Source organism: Amblyomma mixtum, chromosome 9 (genome assembly GCF_055824585.1).
Source record: "Amblyomma mixtum isolate Tamu chromosome 9, ASM5582458v1, whole genome shotgun sequence".
NCBI lineage: Eukaryota > Metazoa > Arthropoda > Arachnida > Ixodida > Ixodidae > Amblyomma > Amblyomma mixtum.
In genome coordinates, this window is record NC_143020.1 from 67,908,585 (window position 1) to 67,921,472 (window position 12,888).

Below are 12,888 nucleotides of genomic sequence, written 5' to 3' on the forward strand. Positions count from 1 at the left end.
TGAAGAAGGCCCCTCATTTCCTTCGCCTGTTTTTCAAACGCTGCTCGGAAGGATACAAAGTACGCTTTGTCGTCCTTGCAGCCGAATGGTACTGGGTCTTCGGTTTCAGCATGTCTCGCCGGCGACAAGCACACTGATCTCAGATGCGAGCCTACGTCACTGCATAGAATCCTGGTAGAACACTTGAGGCACGAAACAGAGTGGTGTCCACAATCCTGCTGGAAATGACGGGATATCTCCGAAGCTGCTATCACAGTCTCGCAGCCACACTGCTTGTTCCAGCACTCAACCTGCAAGAATAAAGGCGTCAGTATTTTTCATGACGTTTTGTTTCCTTAAACGATCCAGGATAGGAGTGTTACATACGGGTGGGAAGTACTGGGTTAACATTGCTATGAGAATACCGATTTTTTTTTACACTTTGAATGATCTCAGATGAATAGGTCAGACAGCAATTAATGCTCCTAATAGGTGCACTCAAATGTGGTTCGCTCGCTGTTATGTATCTCATACTGAGGATTGAGTGCGGAACTTCGGAAAGGCTCCCCCACCTGCTTTGCTAATACGTCTTCATGTCTGTCGCGTGAAGTGCAATTTAGGAAAAGGCGCAGGGAATAATGAATGTTCTACCAATCTGAACACTCGTAATTTAACTCCCAAATGTTTAGGACGACAATGAGGAGATTATCATCGCGTAAATGCATGCGTGCAGCAAACTGCAGCACGAGAGGAATATGGATGTTTTAGTCTCGAACCATGGAAACGCGCAAAATGGGATCACGGAATAGCGAATTGCTATTGCTGGTTATTGTTCAGTTAAACCCCGTAAATGTTTTTCTAGGTGTTATTCTTTTATATTTGCCTCAAATCCGCCACTTATGAAGCCCTTGACCGAGTGAAGATGCAGTCTCTCGAGCGGTTGAACAACGCCGTTGATCTCACAAACAATGAGCGCGCCTCACCTATTCTCTTTCCTCCTTACCAGCGAGTCCTGTGTAGTTTAGACGTTGTTCAGTTATGGAATATTCCGATGCACTGTGAGTACACTGCAGGTGCGGCACATTTCTTTATGGCATTTACGGATCCTTTTGTGTCTTCAGAAACTGCAAATTTCTCGTTTTTATTTCAGCCATTTATACCAGCAACACCTTCGGCAAACTCTAGACTGCATCACTGATCTGTTCAGCTTGGGTTAAACGCCATCGTGACGGACACGTGGAGCTTCTGTCACGCATTCGAGCGAAAAGATACGAGAGGTACTTACATGCCTTCAACTGTAAACTACTGGGGCTCACGTTAATTTTGTTCCTAACAACTTAAGGGAAGGTGTTAGGTAAGATAGAAGGCCGAGAAAACTTCGCACGAAGTTTTCTTTTTCTTTCCTTTTCTCTTTTTCTACGTTTTCTTTCGTTTGTCTCCAAAAAAGGACGCAATTCAAACGAGATTCTTTTCCGACTCATGAGATCAAAACGGTTATTGGATTAGTGTGTCTAATGCCGGTTATCACTCGTGCCGTAAGAGACAGCATGGTAACAAATTTATATTAACTGACGTTTTTGAACACGAGTAAAATTTTTTTTACACTGAATTTTCGCAGTTCGCTTGCATCAAGAACTCAAAAGACCTGTGAACACGCATCACAGCGGAAAATCCTAGCCTTTAAATACTGCTATTCAACGCTTCAAAGCCAGAGCTACTCAGTAACTACGGCAGGAAACTAACGATGCCTCATTTAATGCTCTCCGAAATTTCTATTCCACCACTCATCTCCATAATCATCAGACTTACTACGCCCACTGCAGGAGAAAAGGATCTCCACTGAATTATTTCCTGTGGCAGCCGCGGTCTCCTGAACCCCGCCAAATTCTGAACCTCATCCGCCCACTTAACTTTTGCCGCCCCTGGTACGCTTGCCTTTCTCATAGAATCTAGTCTTTTACCCTTAACGACCATTCATTATCTTGCTTTCACATTCAACGCCTCTCCAAGTCCATTTCTTCATCTTGATTTCGAATAGGATGTCATTAACCCGCGTTTCTTCTCTGAACCACGCACTCTAATCTCATCCTGCCCCGCCGCGGTGACTCATTAGTTACGGCTCTAGGCTGCTGACCCGAAAGACACCGGTTTGATCCCGGCCGCACCGGGTAAATTTCGATGGAGGTGAAAATCTAGAGGTCCGTGTACTGTGCGATGTCAGTGGACGTTAAAGAACCCCAGGTGGTCGAAATTTCCGGAGCCCTTTACTACGCCCTCCCTCATAGCCTCAGTAGCTTTGGGACGTTAAGCTCCCACAAACCAAAACAAACCTAATCTCTTACTGTATCTTTATGTTACACCCATCACGTAAGCACAGCTGGCTGCGTTGTCCTTACTTTAAGTTGAACCCTTTTCGTTAGCCGCCACATCTGTGCCCCAAACGTGAATGCCGGTAAGATAAAGCTGCTATGTACTTTTCTTTATATAGAATCTTGGGCCATTACGGGGGGGAATAAAAATTAGTTCTTTGCATGATTGCTTCGGAAAAAAGCGGCTCTGAGTTACAAAGAAGCAGGACGGAGAACCGGAGATATGAGCGCCGGACGCGAGCAGCCAGCGATAAGCTCGGCGAGAGGCAGCGGATGCAGCTTCGATAGTCGCCCCGACGAACCCCGGTAAAATAGATAAGAGGCGCTCCTGTGACCGTCAGACAAAGGCAGTTGCTCAGGCGGCGTAGCAGGGAGCTAGCGCGTGTGGAGAGTGATGCCTCCTGCAAACGCCCAATACACTCTGGTCGGGTTCTCCCCGGAGCTTGACTGGAGGCCCCTGACTTTCCTCAAGCCTTTACCAGCCAACCGGGTATGCAGCGCCTGCGGACTGGTCCGCAAGAAGACCGCGTTGCTGCCCTGCACGCACGTGCTCTGCGAATGTTGCTATGACGAGTGCGACCAGGGCGGATTGCACGTTTGTCCACACGACGGCCACGAGTGGCACGACGAAGAGGACGTCGAGTGGAGGGAGTTTCCATCAGATCAGCTGCTGAGGAGAGAGGTGGGTACCTAGACTGACACCATTTTTTATATCGCACTGTCATTCCCGTTTCTTTGTTTGGCAGAAAAAAGTCATGATCTCCTAGTTGCCACTAGGACTAACATATTTCCATGCACTGAACACTGAGTGCCCCGTGAAAGGAGGTATTGGAGGATACTTCAAACGCATGCACGACCGAACTACATAAGTATAGTCTAACCTTAATATAACCTGCACTAGGAGAACGTCAGGGGAAGGGCAACAGATACGGTTTTTTCATTCGCGCTGCTCGCACCCGAAGTTAATCATTATTCTTCAGTTTCACTCAAAACAGTCTCAGTGTGAAAAACATCTGCTACAGCGCAACTTGGCTCTTTTTATTCTTCTTGCAAGGCTTGCGTTACATTAAATGCGTCACACTTTCCGCCCCTCATTGCTGCTTTCTGGGAAACCCATGTCGTGAAAAACAAATACTTCCTCATCATGCAGTAAGAGAGCGTCAGTAACCACGCCCAGTCGCTTTTGCTATCACGGGCCCATGAGGGCGGCACGAAAAGTGGCAGGGGTGATGCGCGAATGCGGGAAGATCCTGGCAAAATGCTCTTATCTCGCTCCTTATCTCGCTCCTTTTGTCGCTAGGTTCCGTGACGAGGCGCACTCGCAATGGCCAGTCAGCGTTCGCACGATAGGTTAAAAAATTTCTGGCTGCTCTTGCATGGTACTTCAAAGGTGTGGAGAGGTGTGAATAAATGCTGCTGTTTCTTCCCGAATGTTTTCAGTGCAGTATATACTGGGTATACGTAAGAAGCCTCACTAATGACCCGTAAAGCTTACTCGGAGGCCTGGAGAGGTTCAGCAAAGCAGGACACGCATTAATGCATTATTAGTGAAACTGTACGGTTTGAGCTGAGCCCTCCCTTAATGCTGTCGTCTTGATTGTGTGTGTGCGGCTCCACAAGTAGCCCATACTGTTAAAATCAGAAAGGTGTTTGTAGCGCAGCCCCTTTATTTCCTCTCGCAGCCGACTTCTATGAACGTTTTCAGAGCTTGACGACGGAATAAGAGAATTGAAAAACAAGATGTGTGAGTCGGATGAGCTGACTACTCGAGGGAACATCTCTCCATTTCTGGTTTTTCATGAAAAAGACAGCCTTCTGTTTATATATATATATATATATATATATATATATATATATATATATATATATATATATATATATATTTGACTACCATGGCACACCACAATGCAACACTAGTACAAGATAATTTAGCCAGAAGAAAAGATAAAGAAAGCTGCTGGGTAAGAATGTCGCGTCTACTATCGCAGACCTGGTTTTTTTTTTATTGAACAATAGAGTATCTGAAGAGCAACTGCTTAATTTTCCCACCTGTTGTATTTCACTAGGTTCGAACGGCGAGCACTCAAGTCGAACAAAACTGCCCGCAATATTTTTCCATATGTGTGTGCAACTCTTAATTACCACAGGGTTGATGATATAATTGGTATTTTTAATAAAACGCTACAAAATATCTTATTTTTGTTTTCGTCTATCATTTTCTTCCAGCAACACGTAGCATGTTTGCCCTGCACCGTGAATATGAAAGTAGCTTACTTTTAAAAAACCTGGTATCGTAATCCTTGCTCTGCTTTGATTACTCTTCAGCGTGAAATGAAGTCAGGTGATCCAGTAGGGTTGGGGCTGATATGGAATAAAATGCATTAGTCCTTCCCGCAGTAGAGCCTCTTCGTTGGGTTTCTCGTTGTGTAGTTCGAAGAGACGCGTATGTCATATGTTGTGATGATGATGATGATGTCCTCAGGCTGAATGTTATACTCGTCTACTACTTCAACGTTGTCTTGCCAGCTTAACCGGACAGCACGATATTTTAAGATGATACCTGTACGATCAATTATGCAGCGCACACAAACGCGGCTCGTACACAGTGTTAATCTGCAAGCACGTAATTGCTCCTGCCTTATCTAGGGCAGCTTGGACATTAACTGATATTCAACTACGGCACACTCCCAGTCTAACTCATGCCATCCAGAAGCTATCTTCGTCCTTTACTACCTTTTCTAATTTCACCTGAAAGTCATAAATTGGCCTCGTACATGCGCAAAATAATAAACAATTTTCTGAAAAAGTGCTGCATGTAGAATTTAGGCATCAAATTACATTGATGCCCCAGTGATGTCAAGGTCAGCCGGGACCTGTATTTCTATCCAGGTCAAGTAGCCTTCCACAGATGCCTATGTATCTCCCTGACTCTACCAGCTTCTTCTACTACTTCCTTTTCTGATTCCTCGATAAGCACCTGAATTACATGAATAACCTCTTCTACCATTCACGCACCTGTGTAAACAGTGTAAGCAATATCTCTTCATCGAACGATTCTGCGCCTATGAAGTTGTGAGTGCTGTTGCTATAAGGCCGATGTTCTTTTGTAACTCAGGTCCCTCTGTGGACGGTAGTAGAATTTCACTGCAGACTACCCCATGCTCTCCGTTCCGTTCGAGTACTCCATGAAACGCAGCGAGGCTTTGTTTATGCACTAAGGTACAGTCGTCAGCATGCTTGACACGAACGCTAGAATGTGCGTCCTGCACTGATATTACAGCCCCTGAGCGCTGGGCGCTGAGTCCGAGACCACGCGGCACGGCCTGTTTTTGGCGGTTGGAGACAGCTCGCTCCTTGCTCCCACCCTAATATTGTGCCAGACACAGAGGCCGAACCGCAGCGGCGCTAATGCCAGTGGAAGACACGCGCTCGAGTATTGAAGGGCATCTGCGTATGATTCAGAAATCAACGAGCTTAAAAGGGTCAAATGTGTTAAACTTGCAGGTAAACCATGCAAAGTCCTTTTGGACTATCATTTGAAATGGTAACGTAATCGCCGATTGAAATCGCGACGGCCTTCAAGCTTCTCCGCAGCGTACAGTGTCCAGTGGAGGGGGGCATGACGTCGTCATCGAAGATATCAGTACATTTCCAACGCATATTTTGCTCAGGCGTATCGCCTGCCTGCGTGTAGGATCGTGTCCATATGCTTTTTGGCAGCGAGCTTACCTTAAGCGTGCCGCGGATATCATCTGGTATGCGGACATATTGAATTGTTACCGAGGAATGAGGGCAAAGTACCACCCCCCCCCCCCAAAAAAAAAAAAAAAACCTTTTAAATCAACAAGAAGCAGTATACTGGCGGCAACTGCAAACGGGAACCTTTGCGAACTTACATATACTAAGCAAAATGTACCCGGATCAATACTCGGACATACAAGGTCTGTTAGAAAAGTATCCGACTTTATTTTTTTTTTTGCGAACACCTGATGGACATAAAACAAGCGCGCTTGCATCAGCCGACCTTGAACCTCCGTGCGCATGCACGAATTTTTTCCCGCCTGCCGATCTCGTCAGTCGCTGGGACGCAGCGTTTGAGTGAGGCAGTGCGCAGTGTTCTCGTCGGTTTTTTATTCCAAGGAAAATGACGGAGCGACAGGAGCAGCGCTACTGCATCAAATTTTGCCAGAAACTGGACGACAGCGAAATGGGAACCGTTCGGAATATTCAGTACGGCTTTCGGTGAAGATGCTATGAGCAGCACACAAATTAAACAATGGTACAATTGGTTTAAAGACGGCCGCACATTGGTGGAGAGCGAGCCACGCTCCGGTCGGCCATCAACATGCCGAAATGACCACGTCATTGCCGAAGTGAACGCTGTGGTGATGCCGGACCATCGTGTGACTATCCGGGAAATTGCGCAAGAGGTGGACATGAGCAATTTTTCTGCACATTCCATTATCACCGAAGATTTGGCCATGGAGAGAATTGCGGCGAAATTCGTGGCGAAGCTGCTCACGATGGACCAAAAGCAGCTTCGTGTTGAAGTCTCACAGAACATGCTGAATTCCACCAACAGTGACCCCGACTTCATCAACACCATATTCACTGGCGGCGAGTCTTGGGTGTACGGGTGCGACCCGGAAACCAAATCCCAGTCGTCGCAGTGGAAGCATTCCGCGTTGTCAAGACCAAAAAAGGCCCGCCAAGAGCGCAGCACTGTCAAAGTGATGTTGACTGCTTTCTTTGAATCCTTCTGTGTGGCACACCACGAGTACGCACCCTACAGGGTCAAACAATGAACAAAGTGTAGTACAGGGCTGTTCTCCGTCGCCTACATGGTGCTGTGTGGCGCAAGAGACCGGAGTTGAGGTCAACAGGAAATTGGCGCATTCATCACGACAATGCTCCTGCACATTTCTCGCACTTTATTCGGAATTTTTGACGAAAAGCCAGACTCCTGTAGTTCAACAGACTCTTTGCTCTCCTGATATGACCCCCTCCGGCTTTTGGTTGTTTCCCAAAATCAAGATGCCATTGAAAAGTGCGCTATTTCAGACAAGAGAGGACATTATGGCTGCAACGACAGCTGAGCTAAACTTCATTCCGAAAGGGGCCTTTTCGGAATACTTCCAACAATGGCAGCACCGCTGGGAGAAGTATGTGGAGTCTCAAAGAGACTACTTTGAAGGTGATTAGGTTTACAATGCTCAAGTTATGCCAGTTTTTTTTCTCCGGCCAAAGGTCGGATACTTTTCTAACAGACCTCGTATGCCCATGGTGTGGGGCCAAACCCACCCTATATCATATCACGTGGGAATGCAAAAGAAACGAGGCGGCTTTCCATAGAATACAAAGTCCGAGTGCGGAACAGCGGGAGAGTTTGTTCTCCAGCGGCAACCCGTTTCTCCAGAGAGAACTGGTCATCCATGCCCAGCGAGCAGCCAAGCTCAGCGGTGCCCTGGAATAGGGGCGCCGACCTCTGTCAACCATAATAACTTATAAAATAGAGCTAATACAGTTTACCCTATCCTATCCAACGCATAAACGGCTGCTTGCAAACCCCGCCGAGTTTTGTTTGGCAGCATCCAAAGAGGCTCGGCAGGGTGCGAATGATGGCAGCGGGAATTTGAAACTGTACCTTCCGTGACGTCACACTGAACTTCCTCGCACTTCTCCAGTGCTTTGAGGAGAAGCGCAAATTCAATCCTCGTTTGGTTTTTTTTTTTTTTTTTGAGGGGGGGGGGGTTAAACATCCCAAAGTGACTCAGGCTATGAGGAACGCCGTAGTGGAGGGCTCTGCAAATTTCGACCACCTGGCGTTCTTTAACGTGCACTGACATCGCATAGGAAACAGACCTCTAGAATTTCGCCTCCATCGAAATTCGGCCGCCGCGGCCGGGATCGGACCCGCGTCTTTCGGGCCAGCAGCCGAGCGCCGTAACCACTGAGCCACTGCGACGGGGCTAATCGTCATTTACGTCACTAATTCAAATGCTAGTGAAAAAACACTTGGCATGATTTAGCTACAGCATATTGATTGGAATGCTTCAATATCGCGAAATTCTCAAAGAGTGGCACAGTCGTGCCAGCTGTGGTACATTTCGACTTCGAGAGAGGTCTTATTATTTTTCGCAACAGTCTTCTTTGTCCACTATCTCTTTCAATTGCAAGGTCAACAAGATATCGTGGAAGGTCTAGCCTTGCCTGAACGCGCCCGTGTGTGCAGCATGAACGTACTGACATGGTTGCTGTTTAGCGACCCGCTCTTCTACTGCTTAAGGTTACCCAAGCGCGTTCTCTCGCGGATGGACAAAATTTACCGCATATGGGACGAAAAAATTGCTACATCGGACAGCGAAACGCACAGATGTAACATAGAAATTTAGTTCAGTGAGTGAGTGAAAGAGTTAAAATTAAAATGTGACCGTATCATGGCATTCACGCATCCCAGCTGCCAAGATTCAACTTTCCGGCTCAAGAAAACGCGAACGACCATACTGCCCTGTGCTTAACCAAAAGATTAGGTGAAATCGCAGGAAGAATGATATTACCAAAAAACTGAACTGAGTATTTCGAGAGGTAATGCTCATTTCTGAGTATATCCCTTTTTTGACTCGCAGGTCAAGTGCTGGAATGCGGAAAAGGGTTGCCAGCAAGTGGCAGCTGCTTCCACGATCCCCCTCCATTTCCAGCGGGAATGTGTGCACCATACTACTTGCTGCCCAAAGTGTTCGGTCAGCGTCCTCTGCAGCGATGTGTGCTCCCACCTCAGATCGGGATCTTGCGGCTCGTTGACTGACGCCTCTTTGGAATTCCAAGGACACTCCAGCCTCAAGGATGAAAATGCGTCTCTCGCAGCTTTCAGAGAAGCATTTGAAAAGCAGGCGGGTGAAATCAAGGGCTACCTCGAAAGAATGAGTGCGGATATTAGCATACATGGTGATAAGCTGAATGAATTCTCTCATGACATCAACACATTCAAAGAAGCTCGTAGGCAAGAACAAGAAACTGGATTACAAAACTCTGAGAGTTTGAGAGAAACCCTGCGTGAACTCTCCACGTCAAACGCTGAAATAGGACTACAACTTACCGCACAGAGCGCTGCAGTAAACCGCGTTTACGCAGAGATAAACCAATTAAAAAAAGGACTGAAAGATGGCTTGGCTAATGTTGGAACGGAAACTGCAGGGAACATGTCGCAAATCACAGCTGCCCTCGAAGAAATCAAAACAGAAGGGAAGAAGTTTGATCAGAACGCGCTTGAACGCATCACCAGTATGCTTCAAGTCATTCAGCTTAAAACAACACGGTGTGAGTTTTTTGCACGAGGCGTGAAATCACTCCAAGAATATGCACTTAAGGAAGGAGGGGCATCGATTTACAACGAAAAGTTGTACCTGCGCGGATATTGTTTGTCCCCTGGACTAGCTTTTAAGAAAGAAAATGGCTGCGTGACATTGCATATTGTCTTGCAGCTTCACAAAGGTGACCTGGACGACGTTTTGCCTTGGCCATTCTCGCACACTATCCAGCTGAGCGTCATACACCCGAAAGGACTTGCCGAACGTGTGGCTGAACATAAAACATTGGGAAGTGAGGAGTACTATAAGAAGCCAACGGATTCAAGCAGCAAAAGCGCGTGTATGACAAGGAAGTCGTTTGACCTCGCAGATTTAATTAATGACGGCTTTGTTGAAAATGACAGGCTTCATATTAAATGGGAGCTCCTCCCTTGAGTTTTCATTGCACTGGTGCGAGACGCAAGAGACAGTATGTCCCTGTGACAGGAATAAGACCATTCTTTTTCTTCGTGATACTAAAATAATTGTAGTGTGCTTCTTGGCCACTACAATACTTTTCACGGTTTTCTGAAAATAAATTTGCACTAGTTATTCATTTATTTATTTAGAACATACTGCAGGCCTACAGTAGGCCCAAGCAGGAGGGGCGAATACATAATATATGCAAAAAAGAACAGGTTTAGCAAAATTAAAAAATGTTAAATACAAGTTGTAACACAAAATACAGCAATAAATACAAGGCTCAGATGCAAAATACAAAAAGTAAACGTAGAAATAAATGGCTCTCAAATTAAATGCTGTGAAGAAAACATAGAGTCAAAAGAATCAGCTCTGGTTAAGAGATCTGGCGGACACCTGTTCCACTCCTCAATGGTGCGTGGAAAAAATGAGTATTTAAAGGCGTTAATCCTAGCACTGTAAGGGGTTAATGATTGTGTATGATGATTTCGTGTTTGGCGCGTAGTGTTAGGTTTGAGGAAGGGGTCTGCATTCATAGACAGTTTATGGTTTTTTAGTAATGGTTATCAGTTTATGGTTATCATAGTGCTGGGAGTAAAACCCGCATCTGCCTCCATGGAATTGTCTTGAAAAACTGCCGCCTTCACGAGCTAACTGAATGGTTAGCTATCTATGCGCTTTACTTACCAGCGTATCACCATGGGCCACTGCAGGAAGAAGTCCTCTCTCATGTATCTCTAATTAACACTGTGTTGTGCTAGCGTGGCCGCCTGATCGCCGCAAACATCGTGACCTCATCCACCTATCTAACTTTCTACTGCCCTGTGCTACTCTATCTTTATCTTGGAATCCAGACCGCTACCAATAACGACCGCTTTATTTATATATACGTCGTAAGGCATTCTAAAATGAAAATTGCCTTTTTTGTTTCGATTTAATGCCAAAGCACTACTTCACGAGGTCACACGGGTTCACCGGTCTGTGTGAAGCTTGACCTTGGTGGTTACCTTTGGCAAACAAATAATAAAAGTAATAATGCCGCGACTATGATTCGGACCCACGGCCATGCGGAAAGAACAGCTTCGCTGGTGACTGCACGAGCGCGCTATAGTATCGCCTCAGCCGATCACGTCTCGTGTTAAACTGCCGCACACTCTCGCTTTCTGCATTGCACATCGCCTTCTTCATCAACTAATACTGCCACCAAACTAATATTTGCGCTTTGACCTAAGTGGCGGCAGCGTCAAAGAAATGTGCGCTGCGTGCGTTGGGGCAACGTTGTGGCAGAAACAGTAGACTAGAGCAATACGCGTTGGCATTGACAACATTGCTGCAGAAAGGCGGCACTGGAGCATACCCCTCTGGCGTACATGGCGTAAATTATAGCTGATGGTAAAAAATAGAGGAAACACTTAAGCTTCATCTTAGAGGTGCACTGAAGAGGAACCTGAACTCGTCTTATTGACGCGGGAACTCGATCTACACGTTCCGGGCGTTCTTAGAAACTACGAATTATTGCCCTGTTTGGCTGAAATCCCTAATTAAATCGGATTAACATCCGGCTCCCGAATTTTTTTTTTTTAATTTTCCGCAGACTGTGGGAAGAGTCGACCAAAGCATGGAGTGCTTTTAGGCAGTCACATGGCAGGTTTGCTTTCGCTTTTATTTCACTTTTTTTTCGGTTTCCGCGAATAAATACATCTAGTCAGATACTACATACCTGCAAATTAGGCCCACGGGAATTATAATACGCGTCGGCTGTTTGCTTTCGCCGATCCCTACGTATCAATCCGCCGATGGCAGAGCGGCTACCGCCACGGGACTGGTTGAAAGGTTGATCGACTCCTCCCCGGGTAGTTCAAAAAAAAAAAGCGGAAGCCGGGACTTTTCATCGGATTTATATTAGAGAAATCGGCCGTACAGGGCCGATTCGAAGTTTCTAAGGACGCTCTGAACGTGTAGATCGAATCCCGGCGGTAAAAACACGAGTTCAGATTCCTCTTCAGTACACCTTTAAGTGAATGACCCGATAGCGTAATGGCTAATTCCCGTATATGCAGAGGGTCATTCTCTACTTTACAGTCATATATCCCTGGCATGATCAATCAGTCAGACAGGCAGAGCAGAACGGTGGGGTAAGAATTAACATGCAGAAAACCAAAGTAATGTTCAACAGCCTAGCAAGGGAACAGCAGTTCGCCATTGGTAGCGAGGCACTGGAAGTAGTAAGAGAATATGTCTACTTAGGGCAGGTAGTGACCGCAGATCCGGATCATGAAAGGGAAATAACTAGAAGAATAAAATTGGGGTGGAGCGCATGTGGCAGGTTCTCTCAGATCATGAATGGTAGCTTACCAATATCCCTGAAGAGAAAAGTATACAACAGCCGTATCCTACCGGTACTCACCTATGGGGCAGAAACGTGGTGGCTAACAAAAAGGGTTCAGCTTAAGTTAAGAACAACGCAGCGAGTTATGGAAAGGAAAATGATAGGTGTAACGTTAAGAGATCGAAAGCGGGCGGAGTGGGGGAGGGAACAAACGCGGGTTAAAGACATCTTAGTTGAAATCAAGAGGAAGAAATGGGCTTGGGCAGGGCATGTAATGCGAAGGCAAGATAACCGCTGGTCCTTAAGGGTAACGGAGTGGATTCCAAGAGAAAGCAAACGTAGCAGGGGACGGCAGAAAGTTAGGTGGGTGGATGAGATTAAGATGTTTGCGGGGATACAGTGGCGGCAACTGACAAAGGACAGGGTTAATTGGAGAGACATGGGA

General features: G+C 46.3%; 1 protein-coding gene across 1 annotated transcript; it reads left to right on the top strand.

Moving 5' to 3' along the window:
• The first annotated feature begins 2,677 nt into the window (after positions 1–2,677).
• On the top strand, positions 2,678–10,246 carry LOC149329509 (uncharacterized). The gene is made up of 2 exons (XM_089560280.1): positions 2,678–3,030; positions 8,975–10,246. The coding sequence occupies exons 1-2, from the start codon at positions 2,743–2,745 to the stop codon at positions 10,088–10,090; spliced, it is 1,404 nt and encodes a 467-aa protein (XP_089416406.1). The 5' UTR covers positions 2,678–2,742; the 3' UTR covers positions 10,091–10,246.
• Positions 10,247–12,888: the final 2,642 nt, after the last annotated feature.